The sequence below is a fragment of the Danio aesculapii genome, chromosome 14, assembly GCF_903798145.1.
Source record: "Danio aesculapii chromosome 14, fDanAes4.1, whole genome shotgun sequence".
Taxonomy (NCBI): Eukaryota; Metazoa; Chordata; class Actinopteri; order Cypriniformes; family Danionidae; genus Danio; species Danio aesculapii.
The window spans coordinates 28,418,392-28,445,664 of NC_079448.1; the positions used below are offsets into that span (position 1 = coordinate 28,418,392).

Genomic DNA, 27,273 nt, shown 5'->3' on the forward strand with positions numbered 1-27,273 from the left:
CACTAGTGACGCTACCAACGGGGCGTGGTCTTTACAGGAGGAAAACACATTTGTTTACGTTTCTCATTACTAGCGAGCGCCGCTTGATGTCGCTATCAGCGATGAGTCGGTTTGATAACGCAGTACATAAACAGGAATGTGACCCAAGTGATGAAGGAAAGGATTTACAGTATTTGTTACGTCGGTTACACTATCTCAGTCGTTCGTAAGGTATTGTTGAATCTATATAATTCAATACATTAAGGGGATTTTAAAAGTGTGTGTCGCTTATTTACATCAAAAACCAGCGGGACTTGTGAACTAGCATATCGATTTTAAACTTAATCTAGCTACGTTAGCCGCTCAGCTAGCCACTTTAGGTCAGTCTGAAGTTATTATTATTCAGTTTTTAAACTGTTTTAAATTAGTTAAAAAGTTAAAGACTGTTATCATTTGTGTCGTTACACAAATTCGACTCAGAAGATGAACCGTTTTAACTTGGTGAGTAAACGGTCGAGCTGTCATCGCGACTGTCAAAACCCCTGATCATTTACAGTTAATTAAGAGACTTTGTTTTCGGACGAGGTGTTTTTATTTTCTGTTTGGCATTCAATGTGAATCAGTGTGAATTGTTTAACGTTAAAACATTTCTGGGTTTTTCACAAACGCTTTCGTTTTTGTTTTGAAGGTGCAGGATCACAGATTATCAAGAGGAATTCTGATAAAGGGCATTTCAGACTCTCGTCGTGCATTTTTTTAAAATCCTGAATTTAATAATATTATCTGATAATAAATAAATCAGACGAATGATAATTCATAACATTACAGTCAAACATGGCAGAGTTTTGTTTTATCATTTTACTAATATGATCTATCTTGACATTTTATACCGGTTTTGTTTTCTTTTATTTTAAAGCTTTGGTGTATAGTGTGTATTATATATATTTTAACATTCCTCATCATAATGCACACTTCTGTTCCACCGTCCCCCATGAGACCAGCCGTGGCCCCATCGGTGCAGCTGGGGGTCACGGTTCTCTACACCTGTCTTTATGGGGGCTTGTTTCTAATCGTATACATTCAGCTTTGGCTGCTTTTACTCTTTCGGCATAAACGGTGGAGCTACCAGAGTATTTTTCTTTTTCTTTGCCTGTTCTGGGCTGCGCTTCGCACAACACTTTTTTCGTTTTATTTCCACGATGCCCTTGCTGCCAACCATCTGCCCACTCCGGTCTACTGGCTCCTTTATTGCTTCCCAGTTTGTTTGCAGTTTTTCACCCTCAGTCTCTTCAACCTTTACTTTACTCAGGTAAGACAAGTGAAGGTTGCATAAAGAATGATGCCGTGTGTTTGCACAGTTGAAGAACCAATCCACTCCCTAATAACAATATTTCATTTTGACAGGAACTGTTTAAAGTTAGAAGTGTATTCAACATAGATCCCAGCAAAGGACTGTGAGTACATTTACATACATCGCTAATTCTCAACCTTTTTTTACTCCATTGTGAATAACAATATTCAAGGGCAAGGCCCTGGGACTTTTCCTGTTGTTTGTGATTTACTGAATAGAATAACATTCTACTTACTCACATTTTACTGAAATTTTAGTTGCAATCAGAATTATCAACCCCCCTTTGATAATTCAAATAATGTTTAACAGATTCAGGACATTTTTATAGTATGTCTGATAAAAAAATTTTCTTCTGAAGAAAGTCTTATTTGATTTATTTTGGCTAGAATAAAAGCAATTTTTAATAATTAAAAAAAACAATTTAAGGTCAAAATTATTAGCCCCTTTAAGCTACATATATATTTTTTCGATAGTCTACAGAAAAAAAGCATTGTTATACAATAACTTGCCTAATTACCCTATCCTGCCTAGTTAACCTAATTAACCTAGTTAAACCTTTAAATGTCACTTTTTTTAACAAGTGTTTTTATTAATTTAACATTTTTCAATAATTACCAAACAACACAACAATAATAAAAAATACAAGGAATAAGCATCATAATACAAAGAAAATAATGGTTATAATAATTAAAATAAAGAAAAATAGATAACAAAAAATAATTAAAGAAAAAAATTAAGTTATTATTAAAAAAAAACAATTAGGGCATATAAATGGTTTCAATGAAAATACAAAGAGACAGTCAACAGGGGTAGTGAGCATATTAGGTATTATACTACTGCTCATAATCCGCATTATATTGGTCCAGGTGATCAAGAAATGGTTGCCATATATTGTAAAACTTAGCAAGATTATCAATAACTCTATAACGGACTCTTTCCATGTGCAATATTTGAGTAAGATAAGTTTACCATGTCTTAAATTGAGGAACAGAATCTGATTTCCACAGTTTTAGAATGACACTCTTCGCAATAATCATTCCATAAATTATGGTGCTTTGTATGGACACATTATGATTCAGCAGAGAACTAGAGTACCCAAATATAGCAATTTCTTTTAAATGTCACTTTAAGCTGTATAGAAGTGTCGTGAAAAATATCTAGTCAAATATTATTTACTGTCATCATGGCAAAAATAAAATAAATCAGTTATTAGAAATGAGTTATTAAAACTATTATGTTTAGAAATGTGTTGAAAAATCTTCTCTCCGATAAACAGAAATTGGGGGAAAAAATAAACAGGGGGTTAATAATTCTGATTGCAACTGTATTATTAAAAAATAAAAATTAAAAAAATATATAAAATACTTCAGAACTTTACATAACTAGCAATATATCACACATTTTCATAAAATGTCAGAAATAATGCAAAAAAAATGTAGATATTTAAAAAAGTAGTAACATTAGATCTTTAGAAAAAAACTGTTATTGAGGGAGAGAATTAAAATAAATATTTTATTTCTTAATTATTTATTGTTTTTACTTTATTTTCTCATTTTAAATCATTTTAGTAAGGATTTGGTTTCAGTCCACAGGTAAAAAATAAATTAACTTCTTAAATAAATTGTACAGGGAACTCCACTTGGTACAATACATTATACGTAAGGAAGTTATTGTATTAATAACATTATAATAACAATGTAAAGAGTTTGGTTTATACTTGTTTATGAAAAAAAAAACATTTAAATGCCGTTAATTAAAAAATAACATGCTGTAATTAATCAAAAATGCATTAATCAGTGAGAAACAGGTAGAGTCAACAGATTTTTTGAGGCATTTAATTGCTTTTCTGAGGTAAATATTAGAGGACGTGACAAGCTGCTGTATTGATGTCTGTCTGTTGTTGAAACCCTGGTTGAGTGATTACATGACACATCATGATACGGAAGCTGTTTCAACATACCTTCTGTTGTTCAGTTATGTTTATTTTATCCTATTGCAATCTGTGACAGCATCAACAGGATATTTATTGGTTGAAAATGAACTTCATTTGAAGCCTCTATATCAAAATTAACTAAATTACAAAGCTTATTTTGAGTAAACAGGTTAGTGCACGTTATAGATTTTTTTTTAAATTCCTCAACTGAAAACAGTGAAAGATCAATTTTGGGGGATTTAAATATCAATATTGCTTCATCACAATGAGAATCAATTATTTAGTAGTTTACTATGCTGAGAATCACTGTTGTACATGCATATTAATTGATATCATCTGATCGTCTTCTGACTTCTAGACGGACGGCTCGGTGTGTGTATGCAGCCATGAGCTTCATTTTCCTGTGTGTCAACATAGTTTGCGCGAGCCTCGGACAACATGACGGTTCTGGAAGAGCTGATGAAAACACATGGAGTCTGGTTCTGGTTCGGGTGCTGGTGAATGATCTCCTTTTTATTCTGGAAGCTGTGTGTCTGGCCATATCTCTGCTCCTGTTAACTCGATCCTCACTACCTACTACCCCTTATCTACACAGTAAGGTGCATACTCAACGGCTAATTCTGCTTTAATTGTTCATACCAAATGATCTAAATGTGTAATTACAAGTGTGATGCATTCAGGCGCTTTTTTATCATGAAGAACAGAAATCATGGAGGACTCCAGGTTCATTCTTGCATGTATTTTAGTGAAATTTTATTTAAGCCTAAATGTTTTAAAGGCATAGCTCACTCAAATATGATTATTCTGTTATTAGCTGCGTCTCAAATGGCATACTATACACTACGCACTCACACACTCAGCAGCATAGTATATGTATGTAGTGTTGTCCCAAATGGAGCACTAATGTTTTTTTACTAAGCGGAAATTCAAACCGTTTCCCTGATGATGTTTGACGGTTGCCAATTTAGTGAAACAAATGACCAAACTATTAAATAATACCTGCCATGAGTATAACCAGATTCGCCATCGGGAGGCGCTATAATCTCTCTCGTAGAAGAATTTTACTTTCACCATCCAAAATAAATAAAGTTACCCAACATGTGCACCCGATAGCTCCACCCCTTCCGTTATGTGAGCAAACCTGCGGTTGTTGGGTACACACTTCATTTTACCGGCTTAATGAGTGCATCATCCAGGTAATTCTAGTACACTTATTATTGTTTGAGTTTTTAGTGTGAACGCACTACTTACACTATTTATACTACAAAATGGCGTAGAATAGTGCATAAGTATGCGATTTGGGACGCAGCTATTATCTACTCTCCCTCCATTGGTTTCAAACTAGGGCTAGGCGATGTCGACCAATTTGGCATTGTACGATGTCTAATGTGAAACATCGCGATGGACGAAGATATCGTTGTCGTAGGCGGCGGTGAATTAATTATTTATGAATAATTAATTAATTCATAACAAAATAATTATTTGTTGCCTCAGTTCATCTACCTGACCCGCATGGTCTTTGTTTTCCCCATAACCAAATCATAAATAAATAAAGATGAGTTACACACAGATGGCCACCTGTCAATCACTTTTTCCGCGGGACTCTGGCATGAATAGGCAGAGTGATCTGTGTCCTTATAATGGCGTCGACAAACTTGGTTGGTAAAAAAAGGTGCACAACCAACAGTATCTGAGGTTTTCGCTAAAATTACTAAGTACAAGCGTAAAAATGAAAGATTGAAGCAGTGTGCTGACGCTGTGACACATTACATGATAGATTTAAAAGATGAAGAGTCGTTAGATGTAGACCAGATTAATTAAATAGAGCGGTTAACAACTATAGTGAGACGCCAGCCAGCGGTACATCCTTGATAAACTGTCCGACGTACACTGCTCTCTGAGGTTTTGTTCTCAAAGCACCCGCTGACTGCTGGAGCTCAGATGCGCGTGGACAGATGCACTGTTTGATTGCCTTTTCAGCGGTATAGTGTGGAAGGAGGGCTTTTCAGAAAAGCTAGGTGAAGCGCCAGTGTGGACGTGAATCGTTTTCGTTCGAAAATGCCATTTTAAAACTAAGACGTAGTGTAAATGGGACCAAAGTGTGTATTTTTCACGAGTGGGTTGCTGCTGCGATGGGAGCTTGGTAGAGGTTTGCGATGCCGGCTCAGCAATGTGATGTCTGTCGGCCATCGGCGATGCATGACATATCGCCAGCCATATCAATATCAACCAATAAACGGTATTTTTAATGTTATTGTTATCGGTCCGAAATCAAAATTAGGCGATATCTTTAAGCCGATAGATTAGATAATTGAACAGAACTCCATGCCTTGCGCACGGCACATGTGGGAACTTGTTCAGACTTGTCCGGTGCATACGCATAAAGTTTCCAGTTCGGCTGCACTATAATGGAGCTGTCCTCACATTGTTTATTTCCTTCAAAGTCCGTCCTTTCTTATCCACAGGACTCCCTCAAAACGGATATGCTTATATGTGTTTTTAAAAAGGGATATAATATATGATAGCAAATGGAATTGCCATTTATCTACGCAAAGAAGAAATATTTTATTGCTAAATTCTAGAGATGCTCCGATCAATCGGCCGGAAATCAGTAATCACATTTTATGACTTGATCAGTACTCCCCGGTTCATGGCTGATCTCATGAACCGATCACTGAACCGAGTGTTTGTTTAGGATTTTTAAAATGATTTTGCGCAGAGGAGATGCATGTACGTACCTGGCAGCATTACAACACCTAAGAAGAGAAATGATGTATGGGGCAAGAGCGATGGCTGCGCTGTGCTGCAAACAGATGTGGTGCGACCTCTGTTTATACAGTTTATTGGCACGACTCATGCGAGTGATGGTCTCTGTTGTAAGCATTGTATATCCAGTGTTTTGAGCTGCTGTGACCAGTGTCTCATCCAACCGTATGACCTCTGCTGGAAACTCCACGAGTCTCTTGCATGTTCATAGCTGCTCCGTGAGACACGAATCATGGCGACGAGAGAGAACAGCTCTCTCTCTCAGTTGTTAGGTTAAATGAATAGACATAACTTTCTGTAATATACCTATTGCAATAAACAGAAGTTTAAAGGCCTATTTCCTTTTAGTAAAGAAGTCAGATATTTATAGGATTGCATTTTAACTTCTCCAAACAGACATGTTAAACATGTGAGACCTGTTAAATGATTATTCCATTGTTTGCATTGTCAATCATTTTTCTTGTTCTGTAAATCTGCTTCTGACCATGACATGTCCGGACTAAATGGTTATAAGAGATGTGTTTAAGGGATTATAAGCAACATTCTTTATTTATTCTTTTAGGTAAGGTGAGTTCTCCACTTAAGTATCATACTTCGAGGGAAAATGTGCTTTATGCATTAGCATCAGAATCGGTACTCGGTATCGGTCGATAACAATGACAAGGAATCGATATTCGGTATCGGCTTCAAAAATCCTGATCAAAGCATCCCTGCTAAATTCTTAATGCCATGCTTCTGGCTGTTTTGAAAAAAAACATTATCATTCCATGCGATTAGACACACATAAGATGAAACATGTTTATATTCTGTGTTTTTGATGAAGCAGTCAACGCATGCTGGCAAAACTTAAATCAGCTATTAATAACTGATATAAATGAAAGATAAATAACTTTGTCTAAGCACAAGAGAATCTTGCAGGAGTTTGGTGATAAAAGTATCAAACGACCCAGCGACTAACAGTTGTACATTACTGTAACCCATTTTATTCAAGAACATTTGAGCTGGTTTCAGTTCTTTCATTTTCAATTTATTTAAAATATATTTGTTTAACTTATTATTAATAAAATCTCGTTTTGTTATTTAACCTATTATTTTCATGCAACAGTCAGTTAATTTGCTAAGCGAAGAGAAGGAAATCATTTATTCTTGGCAATTGCTGCTTTTTTGCTTTGTATAGGCTATTCTAAGATCATTTGAAATTTTTATGAAGTTTTTAAAATAAAATCAGTTGTTCACTGTATAAAAATATAACATTTTAAAATATTTATATTTTATATCCGTTTATATTTAATATATCGGTTATCGACCTCTAAATCTAAAGAGTTATTGGTTATCGAAATCAGCCCAAAAATCTATGTTAGTGTATCCTTAATGGTAACCATTGACATCCATAGTCTGTTTTGTTTTTGGCTTGCAGGATTTCTGTCGGACTGCGGTTTTGGGAGCTGGTGTGATCTTGCTCTTCTCTAGCAGGGCTTGTTACAATCTTGCGGTGCTGTTTTTGTCGGAGAATCATAAAATCGAGGCCTTTGACTACGACTGGTACAACATCTCTGATCAGGTGGGCCTTTTTGTTTGAAGCTAATTGGAAAATGTTTTATTCCTGTGACTGTCAGTCTGAGAAGTTTTGATGTCCTCCTGAAAGGCCGATCTTCAGAGTGAGCTGGGGGACAGAGGATACATCATCTTCGGCATTGTTCTTTTCATTTGGGAGCTGCTGCCTACTAGTCTGCTCATCTTCATCTTCAGAGTTCGCCAGCCTCCACAGCAGAAGGTGACATTTTTTTTACCATTTGGCTAATATGCTACTGTTGAACACTGCAGAGACAGAATGATTTTTGTTTTATTTTTTATTTAAGACACATTTTATTTTATTTTATTTTATTTTATTTCTTATTTTATTTTATATTTTATTTTTTATTTTATTTTATTTTATTTTATTTATTTATTTTTATTTTTTTCGGGTTTTTTACTTTTAATTGATTGGACAGTAGAGAGTATTGACAGGAAAGTCTGGGGAGCAGAGAGAGGGGAAGGATCGGCACAGGACCGAGAGGCGGGAATCGAAATCGGGCCGCCGACGCTGACGCACTAACCACCAAACCACAGGCGCAGGCGTAATTTTTTTATTTAAGACACCTTTTTTAATGCTCATTTTGGATATGTGCATAAAAAACAGTTGATAGGAACGTCATGAGCATACATTTTGAAAATGTGCATAAAAAACGTACGCGCATAACTGAGTAGGATAAGCTTTTTATTCGATAAGAAAAGATGCGCATGAGCTACGTTGGAAACACTTTTACTGATCAAATTCCAGTGTGCGCATTACAAAAAAGTCATGTGATTTTGTTATGAGATCATGTGATGATAAAAATGTGTGTGAATGCACAAACCAGCAGGCTGAGCACACTATAAAACATCTGAAATGTTGTTTTGATCATTGTAAATCACCAATATTAGTGTTATTAATGACCTCCAGAATTGTCAAGAGAGTCTGTTCTCTGTGTCTCACGCCTTCAAACGCCACCACGCATTCATTGCGTGTCTGCATATTGCCTTCTGAGGCGCAAGTCATTTATTAAATGAATAAAAAATTCACACAACTTCTCCTACCGCAGCAAATTCCATCTTTACTGTTGATATTTGGCGGCAGTTAATCAGGAAGTGACGATTTTGTTCTCTTTGACTCGGAAGATGGAAACGCTGCTTTATTCGCACGTCTTATATGCGAAATTCCAGTTATGAACATATATTTAATTCGCATCTTTGGATGGAAACATAGCTATTAACATCAAGGGCAACAACTATAATGATAACGATGTAGTATATGAATTTTAAAAGATTAGCCACACCACAACTATATTGATATTGACACAAATATATTACAATAAATGTTCTTTCATAAAATGTAGTCATTCTGAATAAAGCGCATCACAGTTTCCTGAAGCAGAAAGACAGCATTAATCAGTATTAATAATAATAATAATAAATGTTAGCAACTAATTTGCATATTATGAAGCTGAAGACTGGAGGGATTATGCTTAAAATTCAGCTTTGTTGTTACAAGATTAAATTAAATTTTTAAATATATTCAGTATATTTCAGTAATAATTATAACATCTCACAGAATGCATATATTTCTTGTATTAGTATTTAAAAATAAATGTAATAATTAATTTAATGATGATAAAGTTATATAGAAACTTGCAAGAAAGGAACAGTCTCATTTCATATCTGCTGTAAAACATACCATTTCTATTAATTAAATCAAAGGTTTGATTTGAGAAATTTGCAGTTTTTTAAAATGTTTTTAATAATGTTTCATTCCTCTTTCTGTTCTGATAACTATTTTTGAATTGAAAGAATTTGCTGTGGAGTTTAAACCACTTTATATCATAGAAACTATCAAGTACTAGTCCAAAGATCTACACATTCTTAAATCAAGAAGCATTTCCTAGACAAGTACAATAAATATTGTCTTATTTTAAGAGATAATGTGTCAAAATTAAATGTGTTTTTCCTCAAAACAAGCCAATGGGGTATGCAAAATATTGTTGTCAAAAGGAAAACCGCCTTTATTTTGCTTGTTTTAAAGGAAAGCTCACTTAATTTTGGCATATTATTTCTCAAAACAAGACAAAATGTTCTGCTTGTGAAGAAAATGCTCCTTGATTTAAGAATTTGCTGATATTTGGACTAGAAAAGACAAAAAATCGAAGAAAGAAAATAATTTTTTGCAGTGTAGAAAAAATTTGGTGTGTCACGGTGGCGCAGTGGGTAGCACGATCGCCTCACAGCAAGAAGGTCGCTGGTTCGAGCCTCGGCTGGGTCAGTTGGCATTTCTGTGTGGAGTTTGCATGTTCTCCCCGTCTTCATGTGGGTTTCCCCCACAAGTCCAATGACGTGTGGTGCAGGTGAATTGGGTAGGCTAAATTGGCCGTAGTATTTGTGCGTGTATGGGTGTTTCCCAGTGATGGGTTGCAGCTGGAAGGGCATGCGCTGCATAAAAAATATGCTGGATAAGTTGGTGGTTCATTCCAAGCTGAAAAGAAAATGAATGAATGAAACCATTCAAATATGTGGTGTACGCCAAGTCTATATTCTCTATAAAGAGGCACAGCACATAAACACCATAATCACTGATTTACTGCTCTGACTAAAGTGCACAAGTGCTCGGATGTACACAAATGCTGTGTGTTGTTCAAACAAAAGTCAGTGACATCATTCGGAAGTTCTAATGGCTGAACTTCTTCATCAAAACTCTGCATAGTCTGTGCACTGTATCCACAGACAATGGCAGTGTTGAGTCACTAACCTGTTTGCTCTGTTTACTTTTTTACCAGAGCCGCAGTCCTGCCATATTAAGCTCAAGAGGCTCACGCTCATATTTCTTCGACGATCCTCGTGGAATGGATGACAATGATGATATGGGATCTCTCTGGACTCGCAGCATCAATCCTCACAGCAGGTATAATGTGTTCGCTGAGTATTACTGCTCAGATATGTTAGCATTAACAGTCTTATTCACACACGTATCACAGTTCGCACATTTTAAACAACATTTTAATGTCTAGCCAGTTAACTGATCTCATCTCATACCATAGAAATTTTGCTTTAATATAAGAGAAATGCAGCTACCGCCTACTAATGTCTACGTGGGCGGGGCTTTGTTTTGCACACCACCCCTCATAGTAAATGATAAGAGAGAGATGTTTAAGAATATTGTGGCTGAAACTGGCATCCACAGAAACTGCCACTCCAAATTCACAAGCAAATGGTCGGACTTTGAATGAAGATTACCAAAAGAAACATTTCATTAGATTAAACTGCACAGATTTATTGTTCACCTAAAGAATAACAATATGCTCTAGCAAAATAAACATTGGGATTTAACTTACCTGGGTATGTCACATAACCTGCTTTCTGGAACAGGCCTCCGGTGTCTAAATAAGGTTTGACTGTAGTCTCAGTTGTGACGTTGCCTCTGATTTGGTCCGCAGCTGGTTTGGCTCGAGTGAGACGACTCCGCTCCTCTTCAACAGGACAGATCAGAGCGGTCGACATCACTCTCTATACTCCACTCCACAGACCTGACCATGATGCGCTGCGGCAGAGATCCTCCTCTCATCTTCTCAGGCAATAGTACAGCATTACCTCTTCCGGGTTGAGCAGCTCAATAGCGTTGTTTTGCACTAATGTTATTATGCATCAGAAGCTTCTGTACTTCTGAAGTTGCACCTTGATTTTAAAAGCTGACCACAGCTAGACTAGAAGCTGATGATGATGATGATGATATAAGGGACCAGTTATGATTGTTACCAAATTGATCTTTTTAATCATTGATGAAGCTATTCTCCATGTTTTATTAAAGGATGTCATTTTTAATGGTTTATATGGGAGCAGTAATTTTGGGACAAAGCTTGTGCTTTGATATTTCACAATATATATTTTTTAAAATAAAGTAATTTAATATTTTCTGTGCCTACATGTCTTATCATTTAGTTTGAGAACTTCGATAAGTAGTGATAATCAATATTGGCGTCACTTGTGTTGTCATCGAATTAGAAAACTTGTCTGATTAACATACTTGCAATATTATCATTCATTTTTAATATTATCATTAAAGGGGGTCTATTATGCCACTTTTTGGAAGATCAAAAATAAGTCACTGATGTCCCTAGAGTGTGTACGTGAAGTTTCTGCTCAAAATACCACACATATAATGTTTTAAAGAACTTTTAAACAGCCCCTTTTGGGCTTTGATCCTAATTGTGCCGTTTTGGTGACTGTCGCTTTAAATTCAAATGAGATCTTCTTTTTAAAAGAGGGCAGAGCTACAAATGTGTCAGCATAGTGGCAGATTCAACAACAAGACTAATTTCGTATGCTAATGAGGCTTAGATCATCACTAGTGGGCGGGGCTTTCCCCCTCTGATGACACGTACAAAGGTAGAGTGTCAATCAAAGTGTGTCTGCAGGATCAGGGTGTGGCCAAGTAGGAGCGCTCACTCTGAGTCCCTGGGCTCTGCAACGGTTGGGGAAATTCCAAATTGAACCAAAACAAACAATTGGCTCATGATTGGCAAGAGAAATTTGGTAAATGCATCAACTGGGGGGAAAAAAAATGTTTCTGCGGGCTGTTTTGATCAAGAATTATTATAAAAAGGCATCATGGTGGCGCAGTGGGTGTAGGACGATCGCCTCACAGCAAGAAGGATGCTGGTTCGAGCCTCAGCTGGGTAAGTTGGCATTTCTGTGTGGAGTTTGCATGTTCTCAGTGATGGTTTGCAGCTGGAAGGACATCCGCTGTGTAAAACACATGCTGGATAGGTTGGTGGTTCATTCCGCTGTGGTAACTCCAGATTAATAAAGGGACTAAGCCGAAAAGAAAATGAATGAATGAATAAATATTAATAATCAATATTGGTGTCAATTGTGTTGTCACAAAATTAGACAACTTGTCTGATTAACATATTGCAATATTATTATTAAAGGGCACCTATTATGCCACTTATTACAAGTTGGAAAATAAGTCTCTGATGTCCCTAAACTGTGTATGTGAAGTTTCAACCCAAAATACCACTCTTATAACTCTTTAAAACTGCCCCTTTTAGGCTTTGATCCTAATTGTGCCATTCTGGTGACCGTCGCTTTAAATTCAAATGAGATCTTCTTTTCAAAAGAGGGCAGAGCTACAAATGACTGTGGCTGTTTCTGAATATGCATTCTTCAGCATTCTTGCGTCCTCGTGTTCTCATTTAACGTCATAATCAACGTCAAAGTTCAGTTCCAAGACTCAAGCTCGCAGGAACAGAGGATGCGTGAAAGTTCCTGGATGTGTTCCTGATATCGAGGATGCATCGATGCAGACTTGAGCACAAAATTTGAAGTCATCGCAGCTGAATAAAGGAGGTGGGAAGTGCAGCATTTTATATAGATTTATCATTAAAGTTTACAGATAGAACTTATTTGTCTGGGGAGGTTTCCTAAATGAGAAGGCGAAAGTAAACATCACCATGAAAATCTTAATAACAAACACAAACACATTAAGGGTGTTTATTTGCTGAAATCCCTATTAAAATCAGTTTTATTTGTGTTGTGCAGTGTATATTCGTAAAGTCTATATGCATAGTATATATTGTGAAAAGGGAAAAAACTAATCGTTGTATAAATGCTGTAATGTTTAAATAATTTCTGTTAAAAAGGCGTGAAGGTCATGTGACCATTAGGAAGAACGTAGCGTCGTATTTCTCACAGGACGTGTTTTGTTCTCACAGTTCTTTCGAGGTGACCTGGCAAATCCATTCTCATTGTTCTTGGAATTAAACTGCATAGTGGCAGATTCAAAAACAAGACTAACTTCCTATGCTAATGAGGGAGAGATCATCACTAAAAGGCGGGGCTTTCCCCCTCTGATGACACGTACAATGGGAGAATGTCAATCAAAGGGTTTCTGCAGACATTTATCATCAAGTGTGATTACAAAATACATTTTAAAATAATATATTTTAACCCTTAGAAGCAGGTTATATTCAGACTGTTGCCATAAAAACTTACAAAAGTGATTTTTACACAAGAGGTTCCCTTTATAATAAGTCAGTAATTGAATATTTTTTTTATACTCGCTAAAATACATTTGTTTGAGAGAAAAAAAAAACATTTTATAACATAACAACTTATATTGTCCAAATTTTAATTAAATATTTTCCATTTGAATATATATTTTGTTTAGAATTTATTCTTATGATTTAAAGCTGTATTTTCAGCATCATGATCTTTCAAAGTCATTTTAACAGATGGATTTGTTGCTGGAGACAATATTGAAAACAGTTGAGCTGATTAATTTGTTTGTGTAAAATCTGATATATTTCTGTTCAGCATTATTATGATTAACAGAATTTTAACATAACTTTATGGTCACCTGAGCTCAAATGCTTCAATGTTGAATAAAACAAACAAACAAAAAGTAAATAAAAACCAAAATAAATAAATAAAAAAGCAGTATTTGATATCCACACTAGACATCCACCAATCCGTCCGTCCGTTTCCAACATTTTATTGTGGAGTATGTACAGATCCTCCTAATAAAACACTTTATACATTATGTACAGTAAGTTAATTTACTCCGCAGTTTAGATCATGGCCGTCCTCAAACACAACCAAAGTCGATCTAAGAAAAGAAATCTATAACGTAGAGCTAGAAATAATGAAAATACACAAAGAAGGGAGGGAAACATCCACTTTTAAGGGCACATGAGAAATCCACAGACCTTCATCTTCCTCCGAGAACCAGAAATCACATTCAGAGAGGAAAGTCCCAACAATACTCGGATTCAGAGCTTTGTAGCTTTTAGATGGTCACGCTTCATTACCCAGAAACCAGTTCTCCGGTGCGTGATGATGACAGATCCTCCATACAGCGCCTTGTGCCTCATTTAAATGACATTTAAGAACACGTGAACGTTTCTCAGATAGACTGACGTCTGAACAAGTGGCCAAGAGTCCGTAAGAAGTGTTTCTAGAGTCACAAGTCAATTGATGGATGCTAGTTTTAAAGGTTGTCGTGATCAGGAGTGTTTGTGGTCTCCAGTTTGCGGAGACGGCGGCGTCTCAACTCGGCGGCGCTCGGCTCACCATCATCCTCATCTTCCTCCTTGACATCTTTCTCTCCTTCTGTGGTCGAGTCGGGCTGAGAAAAGCCTGCCGCTCCATTTATAGATTCTCCTATGGACACCAGAACAGAAAAGTGGCCTCATGTATACATGCATCTATTATATACACGCATACATATAAGAAAAAAAAAATGGATTTCATTTTTGAGGTCAAATAAACTTTACATAAAGTGAGTTAAACATGTAATTAACTCACTTCAGTATTTTAATTCATCTTTTTGAACACATTTTAAACATGATCGTTTTTAGAACTAGTTTCTAATAACCAATTTCTTTCAACTTTGCCAGGACAGCAGTAGTATTCAGCTTAAAGTGTCATGTAAAGGCATGAGTAGGTGAATGGTCCAGTGAAATTAGAATAACGTTTGTTTAGATCTTAGTCTCAGTATGTTAGTCTTAAGGATATCTATAAGCTAGTGCGCTTCAAAACAGTGACAACATTTGTGTTTGGAAGATAGAAAACTGATACAAACATGCAAAGCTCGCCTAAATCGATCAATCATTCTATGTCAAATCCTCTCTGACATGCCCCGCCCCCTTCAAGATGCTTCTCTTTGTGATAAAACCAAAATGCTATTGGCTCTTTTTTTAAAAGGGAGGAGCTACTTTATGTCCCACCCTATCTTCGTAGAAATTACGTCAAACATCGGATAAAAAACAAACAAACATGAAAATAAATTAATATAAATCAAATCACACTTCAAAGCACTTGAGGATACGTAGGTGAGTTGGTGAATTAGGCAAGACTTTGGATAACAGTCGTTTGTGCTGTAGCCAACTGGACAAAAAATGAAATATGAAATAAAAATAATAGATTTTTAACTTGTATTTAATGTTTAAAATGCTAATCCAATTAGGTTCACTTTATTTGGTAAACAAAGCAAGTCTCTCATATAATATATCTACTGAAAGACAGAAAATATCACTGTACAAACTGCATTGTACATAATTCAGTTGAACGTTTTCATATTAGTCAATAATATCACTGTAATTAAATTAAAAACTGAATTAATATAGATTTACACACATTTACTCAAGTAAATAAACAGAATTAATGATGGGCTAAAAATCTGTGGAAATCTTCAGATTCCGTGTGGGCCTACCCATCACTAAAGGCTGTTGCCTTAGCCAGGTCTCTTGTAAAAGAGATTTTAAACCTCAATGAGACTTCCTGTCCCCGTGTTTGCGTGGGTTTCCTCCGGGTGCTCCGGTTTCCCCCACATGTCCAAAGACAGGCGGTACAGGTGAATTGGGTTAGCTAAAATTGGCCATAGTGTATGTGTGTGAATGAGTGTGTATAGGTGTTTCCCAGTGATGGGTTGCAGCTGGAAGGTCATCTGCAGCGTAAAACATGCTTAATAAGTTGGCGGTTTATTCTGCTGTGGGGACCCCGGATTAATAAAGGGACTAAGCCGAAAAGAAAATGAATGAATGAATGAATGAGACTTCCTGGTTAAATAATGGTAAAATAAAGTCAAATTAAAATAAAAAGCAAATGGTACTTATTTGAAATATGCCTGTTAAGATTTTTCGGTGTATAAGCACATTTCTGGTGTATATTTTAGATCATATCAAAGAAAATGAAATGGGACGTTTTCTAATGTCCAAAATGCTATTTTCAATGTTTCGCTTTGACCCATATTTTCATAAATAAAATAAAAAAATAAGAGATTTGTGCATGTTTCAGAAACCGCAATCATCTCAGCACCTTTCACCATCAGCCCTGCTGTGTATCAGTGTTTACTTGAGGAAGTGATGTCATCTTTCCTCATTCTCCCACTCACCGCTCTGGATCTCCTGACCGGCCGTTTCTGTGTTGGCGGTGGACGGAGACGACTCCACGTTCACAGATTCACTCGTCTCGCCAGTGTTCGTTTCTGATCTTGGAGGACTAAACAGGAAGTGGAGTAAAAAAACACAAACAGAAAAAAATACATGGGAATTTCAGAGGTATGAACTGGATGTGCAACTTTCCATCAAGCAGATCCGATCATGTTTGCATACCTTAGAGTAGCCACTGTGCTGAGGTAGTGGTGAATGTTGAGCATGGCGGCATCCAGCAAAGTGTGGATGTTGTGAAGACACTGCAGTCTGGCTTCCAGACCCCGCCGGCCCTCCTGCTCCAGCTCTCTCAGCTCAGCCTCAGACATGCTGGACAGACTGGATGGTGGCGGCGGCATCGAGGACACTACAAAACACAACCATGGAGGATTCATCCAATATACTGTACAACTACAAGGGATTGTTTTGTACATTAAGTATTATTCAGGGTTCTATGCTTTTCTTAAATGTCAACTTTTCATTAGTTCCACCACACAGACATGAAAAACAGTTGATTTTCCTTGATTCTGATTAAGATAAACTTGTATTATCATTGTATGATTTTATACACATTTCATTAATCGAGTAGGAGGATTTCAGTGACCAGGTTTTGTATTTTAATACAGATTCCACGTCTACTAAGCTAACATTTTCTAGGTGCTATTGATTCATTAAAACAATGTTAAATAGTTCTCTGATATCTAAATAGAAGGAATGTGGCTTAAGTTCATGCAAAAGTTTTCCAGAAATGGTTTTATAGGTCCATTTCCAACTCTAGGAATTGGCTCTAATAGGATATGCTTAATTTTGAGCATTTTTGGAATGGTCATGAATATTAATAAGCTCTGCTCTGACGCTCCAGCAGCTCATGTCAGTGCCTGTGTGATGTCCATGTATGATGTTCTTCAGTTGTCAAACTATTTTTTATTTTTTTTATGAGTAGATTCCTTGTTAAATTCCATTTTTCAACTGAAGCTTTGGAGAAGTTTAATCTAGCTAGAAGGAGCGAGTGAGATACATTTAGGCTGCCAGAAAATATTTTGCACCCCAGTTGTGATGTGGATGAAAAATAGACTAAACTGTAAGTATACACAACAAAAAAAGGGCTGACAGAAATGTATTTAGAGAGGAATTGTGTGGTTTTAACGTATATGAAAATGCAGGAATTAATTAACTCTGCATAAACAGATGACTTTCTGAAATGTATTGGCATCCCTTCACTCCAGAAAAATAAATAAAAATCACAGCTAAGCAATCTGACATGATGCACAAATGTGCATTAAACACTCATATTAAGCAGTCTACATGTGTCTGTTGTCTCATTACAAACACATGCAGCAAGCTTCTTAAACTTATAATCCATTTATCTCGCATTTTGCATTCTGACGAGCTGTGAACACTGTGGTCATACATTGCTGCTTGCTTCACAGATTCATTTACTCTTTCTTTACACCCGTTCCATTTCCAAAATAAGTGTACTACATACATAGTAAGTATAAAATAAGTTTAGATAAAGTTAAAAACAAGGGAACACATGACTGTTGTAATCTCACTAGGAAACATTGCAGCCAATCAGTCGCTACCTGCATATTAATGGCCACATAGATCAAAGTCAGTGTGTTTTTCCAACTGTCCTGTTTTTCACCAGGATTATTCAATCCTAAAATTTACATGAGAACAAGCAAACAATACTTGTACTAAAATCTTATTGTTCAATTATGCATAGATATAGCCTGATTTTCATTCTATGACACCTTTAAAGGAAATGCAGATAAATAATGAGCATTCAAAAAAAGAAAGGATCAAAAATCTGAACTGAATGGAATCAAAGCCACATAAACAAGAATGAATTTGCCTTTTCTTTTTCCTCAAACAAGTTCAATTGTCCAGAGTGTCTTTCACACTGGTCCTGGGCTTTACACTTACTAAAGGGTGGTGGAGGAGGCATCGGCAGCCATGGAGCTGATGGGAAAGGTGGTGGCATGGTGAAGGGGAATCCAGGCAAAGCTCCTGGAGCAGCAGAGGCACCATCTGCACTCGACTGGGATAAACTGCCGGCTCCTGATTCTACAGGACAGAAGAATTACTATAATGAAAATTACTTTGATTATTTTGGTCGGGTTTCTAATCCAAATATCTAAAAATACTTAAAACCAAGAAGCATTTTGTTATAGACTATAGTCTTGTTTTAACACGTTAAATGCCAAAATTGAGTGAGTTTCTTAAAAGAATGTCAAAAGAAAAAAACAAGATTACTGTGCTTACCCCTATGGCAGATTATTTAGCTTGTTTTAAGGGAAAAACTCACTTTATTTTGCCACATTAAGTCTTAAAACAAGACAATATGTTTTGCTTGTCTAGAAAATGCTTCTTGATTTAAGATTTTTTTAAGTAATTGAACTAGAAATAAGACTTGCTATGGAACTTACTATTTTCCTAGTAAGTGTGTGTAACATTAGAGGTGCTTACCTGGTCGGCGCAATAGCCTAGTGGTTAGCGTGCCGACATATGGTGCAGTAGCACGTCAGGGCGTCCCGAGTTCGAAACCCGGCTCGAGGACATTTCCCTACCCTACCCTACCCCCACTCCCCCCCTCTCTAAATACTGTCCCATTTAATAAAAAAAGGCTAAAAATAAATCTTTAAAAAAAAGAAAAAGAAAAAGGTGCTTACCTGAACCCTGTGCTCCATCACTGCTGGGCTGTGGAGTGTCAGTAGGAGCTGCCGGTGCTCCAGGAACAGCAGGTGGAGGCGCACCAGGAAAAGGACCCCAAAAGGGGAACAGACCAGGAGGAAACTGAGGCATCATCCCTGGAGCAACTGCACAGCAGAGCAGACATGGTTTACTATACTAATAAATCGCACAGATCAGATTCAGCACTGGCTTGGTTTTGGCAGTTGTACCATTGACAGGTGGAGGTACAGGGGCATTGGCGGGGGCAGGTGGGGCAGGTGCTTGTGCTGGAGGAGGGGCAGGCGTCTGGTTTGGCTGAGATGCTCGCAGGACGTCCATACGACAGGTCGGACACGTCTGCTGTCTCTGGAACCACGAGCGAAGGCAACTGCAATGGTAGAAAAAAGTGAATATTCATGCAGATATTAATAATCAAAGGGAGATTCGTCACAAACTGTGGACATGCACCTCGAGTGAAAGATGTGGTTGCACGGCAGTTTCTTGGCTCCAGTCACCATCTCCTCTCTGCAGATGATGCACACATTGTCGGTGGCTTGCAAGTCTTCAGGGGTGGCATCTGGATAGCTGTAAGATAACAGGGGAAGCCGTGATGAACATGATATTTTCTGAAATGCATTTTATTATTAATATCTGTAATTTACAACAAAACATTGACAAATTGTCAGACAAATAGGAGACACGTGAGTATTTGTATAGTTTTGTATAGTTGTATAGTCTCCAAAGACTACGTCGAATAGTTCGGACTGCTGAGCGAATCACTGGTACAACCCTTCCTACTCCCCAAGAACTGTACTTATCCAGAGTGAGCAGAAGGGCTGCCAAAATCACTCTGGACCCCTCACACCCAGCACACTGCCTCTTTGAACTTTTACCTGCTGGTCGACGCTACAGAGCACTGCACACCAGAACAGCCTGACACAGAAACAGTTTCTTCCCTCAGGCAATCCATCTCATGAACACTTGATGATAATAATTGTGGAGCCAACATCACTACTTGCTATATACACTTTTATACACATATACACTTATTTAACAACACACTTTACATGCCAATTTGCACATAACAGCTGCACATATAACATTGTATATAGTAATAAACATGTACATACACTTGTCAATCTGTATATTTGCACTCACTACTTACTTCTATTTTTAAAAAATATATATTTATGTGTGAACATACCTGGCAATAAAGCTCTTTCTGATTCTGATTTATTTCCCACAAGTCTATGAATTCAATTTCGCTTTCAACAAATTCAGCCAGGCCTGACCTTTACAATGAATGTTACTTCAGCGAATGTCTGTATAGTTTCATTTTTTTTATATACACATTTGCTTTCTTTTTTATACCCATTATAAATTATTATGGAGTAAGAGGAAATTTACGTATGCAAAGGTTTCATTTTATTTAGGACTTTATTTTCATTTCCGAATCAAATTTTAATTTACTACTAAATAACTAAATTAAACTCCAGTGTGACTTATGGGTACTTTTTTTTTTTTTTAAGTAAAAAGCAATACTTTTAGTCATGAATTGTTTTCTGGAAAACATAGGGTTCTTTTTTAAACACCATAAATAAAATTGTGAAAATTCTAAGCAATGGAAAACAAGGGAAAAAAAAAGATAAAATAGTCAATATTAAACATGGCACAATATCAAGTAAAAACATGAAATATAAGAATAAGCAAAAAAAATGTTCTAAAGATATTTAAAAACTGTAGAGAAATTATTCATAATATATAACAATGTGCACATAATAAAATAAAAATGACAGTTATTTTACAATGACAAAATAAAAATATATTTTGTTTAAAATATAACTTGCAAATTAAGGAATTTTAGGGAGACACTCACAGAGTATTCATATTACGAATGGCTCGTCGAGACATGATGGCGTCTGTTACTGCCTTCTTGAATTGCCTGATGAAGACGAACATTAGGCCCATTGCAAAAGAATAATATAAAGTGGTCATACTTTACAATGAGGTTTCATTAATTATGTATTTATTAACATGAACAATACTTGACACATTTATTAATCAATGATTTAACATTTACTAATACATTATTAAAATCCAAAGCTGCGCATGTTAATTTATCATCAGTTATCATTAGGAGTTAAAATGAACTAACAATTAAAGACTTTATTGTCAACTAACTTTAACAAATAGTAAATATACTGTAAATATACTGTAATTCATATTTTGGTAATGTTATGATCTACTGCATTAAATAAACTTGTAAAAAGTGTTACTAATAAACAAAACAAGATGATGTATGACTTACCTCATTGCAAGATACATGGGTCGAATAGCAAACAGAGGGAAGGTGTGCACTTTTATCATGATGGTCATGAACGCCATATACAAAAGCACCTTGATGAAACCTGAAGGACAAATGTAATATCAGTCTGTTAACGCATTGGCTTCAAAATAAATAACTAGCCCACACTATTGGTCTGTGTGATGTACCTGTAAAGAGCTCTGTGTAGAGCATGTAGACGGCCTTATTGTCCCATGGATTCTCACTCTGCAGATCAATTGTATGTAAAGTGTACTTGATGAAGGTTGTGAGGACCATAGTCATCAGAATCGCATACTGAAACAAAAGCAAAATACTTTTCATAATGTGTCAAATTTCATAACATTAAATGATTTACAGTAGCCATTTGATTTCTAAAAACCATATAAAAAAAACTCTGATTTCCAAATTGCTCACCTGTTTTAAAATGACAACATATTTCAAGTCATGTGACACCGTTTGAGAAAGTTTAGGGCCATTAATTAAATTGTAAGCGTACCCCAAAATAAAAATGCAGTTTCAATCCATTTAGTAGGGCTGGGTGATTAATCGAAAAGTACTCGAAATCAACATTCAGATTCTATAATCAATCCCAAATACTTTCAATAACGTGTGTGGAGTCACGTGACCGCGCTCTGTTAAAGCTGATTTACACTTATTATATTATGATTTCTACTTATTATATTATTATGACATTATACTTCTGCCAGGGGCACGAGTACAGTCTGGCAGAGCCTTCACATACCCGCGCACCTCTCAAAAAAATGTACTTGCACGTCACAACGATGCATATCAAAGGTTTGGTGATTGGTCGGTTTGGTAGCGGTGAAGACAGTGGGCGGCGAAGAGAGTGTTTTAATTTCAGTTGTTCAGCATTGATGTTTAATAAATAATCATAAATAGTAGATTGTTTCCTTCAATTATTTTAAAATCAAGTAATGCACCCTTTGTTCAAAAATCTCTCACTTGTAATATGTGGCATATTGACTACACAACTTGTCAGTAAACTATGAATTCAAAAACATTAAATAAATAAATAATCGTTCATTAATAGTAATCGAATTAAAATGTTCAATTAATTAAGATTTTTATTTTAGGTCAAATCCAAGCCCTACCATTTAGCATTTTGTTTAGATTCAGAACAAATCTGAGGAGCAATTTAATGAAATCTGACAAATTTCTGTCCCTCCGTTGAGAGTCCACCCACCCAAAACTCATTCATTGGCTTTCACCCTTAAAGCATGTTTGTCTACCTTATAAATAAAATATGACTCTACATAATATTTGGATTAAACCACCCGAATCATAGGAGTTTAATTTATGAGCTCAACGTTTTAAAGTTGTGTGTGAAGAGACTTTTAATGAAGAGACAGAAATATCACAGACTTAATATATCTCTCTTTGTGTTCAAAAGATGAACAAATTATTTAAAGGCTTCTAATGAAATGACAACAGGGTTGCCAGGTCCAAGAGATTTCTGCATCCCAATTAAAACTCACCAACAAGGAATGACATTTTTTTTTAATTTTTAATCAGGCAATTCCTGGATTTCCTCAAAAGCAAAGTTATATATATTATTCACAGACTATTAACTTCTTAGTACCTTTTTCAGACATGGGCATAACTAATGTCTCACTTATTTAATATGTGGCATTCGTCAGACTCATTATACTCACTCACTAGCATTGGTTTTTAGGTTGCCAGGTACAAATTCAGGGAACAATTTTCAGTTTTTATTTTGTATTTGCGAGAAAAAAAATATTTTGCAGCTTCATCACATTATGAAAGTAGCCCAAAAGATTGCAATCTAGAACTTAATTTTTACCACAACAGCATTATTTAAAAAACAGCCAACTGTGGGGGATAACTGCAATGCTCGCAACACTACCTGAGAATGAGTCAACTAACCTTTATTAAAGGTCTAATTAAACTTCATTAAATAAATATTACTGACATTTACTTTTGTAGAATCTCACACAATCGACAAATAGAAATAAACTAATGCTCACCTCAAATCCAAAAACCAGCTGCACTGACGCTCCTCTTGTTATAATGCTGTGACACGCATGATTGACAAACAGAAAGTCCATCACTCCCAGCAACACCATTAGAGCTGTACGAGAGTAAAGAGCATTAGTGACACGCTCACAAAATGATGCAATAATTAGCCAAATATGGCAAGCTAATGTCAAATGACTTCAAAATCAAAACGCAGGTGCAGCACAAACATTTGCATATGCGAAAATGCGGGTTAGAAGTTTCACATGTAAAAAGGAAGTAAAAGATATATTTGGTTGAACATTACACAGGTCACAGAGAATCAGTCACACTTTACTCACAGAGCACTCTGAAATGGAAGACCCATGAGATATTTGGACTCCTCTCCATCTAAAAATAAAACGGAAATATTATATTAAACGAGCAATTCCAGCGTTATGGATGTGACATTTGAGGCAAAAACTTAAAACAGAAATTCAAAGAGAAGGTATATGTTAAATTTTTACTGAAACACCTGTTTATATTTTCCAAAACAACAAAACCACAGAGTTATGGGACAATAAAAGCATCAATCTGTAAACAATTTTTCAGATTTCAAATAAGGAGAATAAATATGCGTTTTGGATGTGACCAAAAATGTTTGCGAGTTAAGTCTACAACAAACTTTGTAGAAATTCTGTGAATTAAACTGCACAACCCAAAGGAAACAGTGCTAATCAAAAGGATAAGAGTTGGCTCAACATAGAATTAAAATGATTAATTTTATTTTATTTGACATTTTTGCATTTATGAGGAGAAAGCTTCATTATGAATGAGACCCCCTCTCTGTATTGGATGTGACAGATGTGAAATATTTGGTAAATTAAATATAATTATTTGAAAACGTCGACAGAGACATTGAGTATTTTTAAAGTACTGTAAAATACAAGACTACACTAAAAACTTAAGGGCTGCGCTATTTTTGGTGAAAACTTTATGGAAAGGTTGACATTTGCATGAAATTGCTCAAATACTATTTATCAATTAATATTTTATAACAATTCATTTAAAATATACAGCTTAGGAAAGATTCTCTGACTTACTGTGTTTGAGAAAACTTTTGTTTTATTCTGTAAACTAAGGATGTCATTTCTTCCTAAATTAAAACAAATATATTGTCTTTGTACTGCATAATATGTTGCTTTCAAACATGTTTATATTAATTTTTAGACAACAATAACAATGATTGTACTTTAGAATCGTTAAGAAATCAACATTTGGTGGAATAAATTTGATTTTAAAATCCCAACAAATGAAAATTTGTTACTCTGACATTCTGTTATTCGTCATTTTTTCAAGTGTTCTAAATTATAATATTTTATTTCAAAAATCTGAAATTATCAGAGCTTTGTAGAATAAAACAAACATTCACACATTTTTCCTCAAACCCATGCCTAATGAATCCAAATCATCCTAATAATTCTCTGGAATAATGACTTATTGTGTTTGAGGAAAAACCTTTTTTTCCTGTAAACTATGGATGTCATTTCTTCCAAAATTGAAACAAAAAATATTGTCTTTGTACTGCATAATATGTTACTTTGAAACATGTTTACATTCAATTTTTAGACAAAACCATAACAATGATTTTACTAGTTAAGAAACCAACATCAAAATTTGATTTTAAAATCACAACAATTGAAAGTTTTTTTTATTCGGACACATCGTCATTTTATCAAGCGTTTTAAATTACAAAACATTTACTTAAAACATTAGAACTATCTAAAATTATCAGAATTTTATAGAATAAAACAAACATTAACCTTTTTTCACAAACCCATACCTAATAAATCCAAATAACCCTAATAATTCTCTGGAATTATGACTTATTGTGTTTGAGAAAAACTTTAGTTTTATTCTGTAAACTACTGATTTCTTCCAAAATTAAAACAAGATACTGTCTTTGTTCTGCATAATACCAATGATTTTACTTCAGAACAGTTAAGTAAACAATAGTGGTTGAATAAATCTGATTTTCAACTTAAAATATTTGCTGTTCTGACATATCGACATTTTAACAATTGTTCTAAATGATAATACTTTTTTTATTTTAAACTTTCTCAGACCTTTATAGAATAAAACAAATATTCCAATTTTACTCAAACTCATACCCAAGAAATCCAGCACATGCAGAGAAATTGACACTTTTCAACTGGTGTCTTTAAAATCTTGGTTTACTCACAAAGTCCACCCTGTCTTCAGCCAGCCAATGGAAGCACTTGAGGAAAAGCAGCAAGGTGAAAAGGGCCACAAAGCGAGGGGAAAAATCATCCCTGAAGACGGTAAAGGCTAAACAGGTCTCTGTCACTGCATACCAGGAGCGCTCAATCAGGTGCTAAAAGAAATATAAAGAACATACAAATGAGAATAACATAGAGAACTTTTTTAAGCTGTACACTTATAAATGTAGACTCCAACCTCCATTTCAGCAGCTCTCAGTTGCCCAAAAAAGACCTTCCTCATTAATTTCCCCAGAAGGAAAACCAAAACGAAAGCCTGAATATATAAAACCTGCAAAAGAAACAGTAGATAAGTCAACCTGCACAGTTCGCAGTGTACAACTGCCATTCCATCAAGATATGACACTAAATAAATGGCACTAAATAAAATGATGTTGACTTACTGCCATACTAGGGCTGCTTTTGGTGAGGTATACCACAGTCGGGTAGAACTGGTGCTTGAGGAAGTAGGCATGGGCAACCACTGCGCCAGTCAGCGCCAAACTGGTGGCTGTTACAAGAGCGGCTCGCACCATCTTGCACTACAGAGGAGAGAAAACAAACACATTATAAGTGACAGCTTTAATGAGGACTTGTTTTGAGGGTCATGTTTCACATTTCTATTCATGTTTTTGAATAAACCATCACTTTAGTTTTATTCTGTACACTGACATTTCTTACCAATTTCAAAATAAAATGTTCAGAGCGTTATTTTTCTTAACATTATAAAAAGGTGTCGGTTATATTACACAAAGTCTAAAGACAAGTTATTGTGAGCTTTCAATGAAAGGAACACAGAATTTCATGAAAATCAAAAGCAATTTCAGCACACACAAATGAGATTTACATACCTAATTTAGACATTCCCAGTATACTTGAAGTGAAAGTAAAAGCCCAAATAAAAGCATGAATATGATTAAACACATACTAGGTTCATTTTAAAAATGTATAATAGCAGAAATACTTGAGCAGAGCTTTAGTTTCGTTGTATTATTCGCTGTTGTCTGTTTAATGTTTACATGCCTCTTGGTTTCAAACAGGCAGCATTTGCTGAACAGTTAGCATTAAGGCTACTAAAGAGAGTTTGACAGTTGTAATAAATCTACGACTCAGATAACATACACTGAACTAAATCCTCAAAGGCATGTTTTAATAACCCAACCATATGCTGACAGGAATAACGAGCAGACTGGCCGAGCAGATACAGCAGTCAGTCAGTCAGTCTAGACATGACACGCACTGAGCTTTACTTACAGCCGCAGGAATCCGTTATTTCTCCTTCACGCAGACGCCCTCTGTTGCGTTTAGCTTTTAATAACTGCGTCTCGACTCAATCCTTCCATCTAAAGCAGTCCTGTTGGTTCCAGGCTGTTGTAGTCGCGGCCCCTTGACGGATACGTGTTTATTTTTCGCTTGCTCTCGAGAAAGGCCACCTCACTTCCGGCGAGAAGACGTTCCTGCCAGTAGAGTGAAGACAGCGCAGCGCAGCAGTTTTC

General features: G+C 35.8%; 2 protein-coding genes across 3 annotated transcripts; one reads left to right on the forward strand and one right to left on the reverse strand.

The window, feature by feature from the left end:
* The first annotated feature begins 85 nt into the window (after positions 1-85).
* gpr137 (G protein-coupled receptor 137) lies at positions 86-11,507 on the forward strand. 2 transcript variants are annotated; one of them, XM_056472753.1, is made up of 8 exons: positions 86-210; positions 668-1,288; positions 1,384-1,433; positions 3,622-3,862; positions 7,447-7,590; positions 7,675-7,803; positions 10,376-10,500; positions 11,033-11,507. In XM_056472753.1, the coding sequence occupies exons 2-8, from the start codon at positions 944-946 to the stop codon at positions 11,124-11,126; spliced, it is 1,128 nt and encodes a 375-aa protein (XP_056328728.1). In that variant the 5' UTR covers positions 86-210; positions 668-943; the 3' UTR covers positions 11,127-11,507. The 2 variants fall into 2 exon arrangements, with proteins under 2 accessions (XP_056328728.1, XP_056328729.1); XM_056472754.1 differs by lacking the exon at positions 86-210 and adding an exon at positions 236-480.
* A 2,565-nt stretch (positions 11,508-14,072) lies between these two features.
* syvn1 (synovial apoptosis inhibitor 1, synoviolin) lies at positions 14,073-27,246 on the reverse strand. Its single transcript, XM_056472485.1, has 16 exons — positions 27,032-27,246; positions 26,182-26,319; positions 25,977-26,069; positions 25,741-25,893; positions 23,861-23,909; positions 23,531-23,634; positions 21,692-21,818; positions 21,507-21,606; positions 21,075-21,140; positions 19,667-19,783; positions 19,429-19,586; positions 19,198-19,344; positions 18,452-18,592; positions 16,709-16,892; positions 16,489-16,595; positions 14,073-14,756 (listed from the first exon to the last, which is right to left on the reverse strand). The coding sequence occupies exons 2-16, from the start codon at positions 26,311-26,313 to the stop codon at positions 14,584-14,586; spliced, it is 1,851 nt and encodes a 616-aa protein (XP_056328460.1). The 5' UTR covers positions 26,314-26,319; positions 27,032-27,246; the 3' UTR covers positions 14,073-14,583.
* Positions 27,247-27,273: the final 27 nt, after the last annotated feature.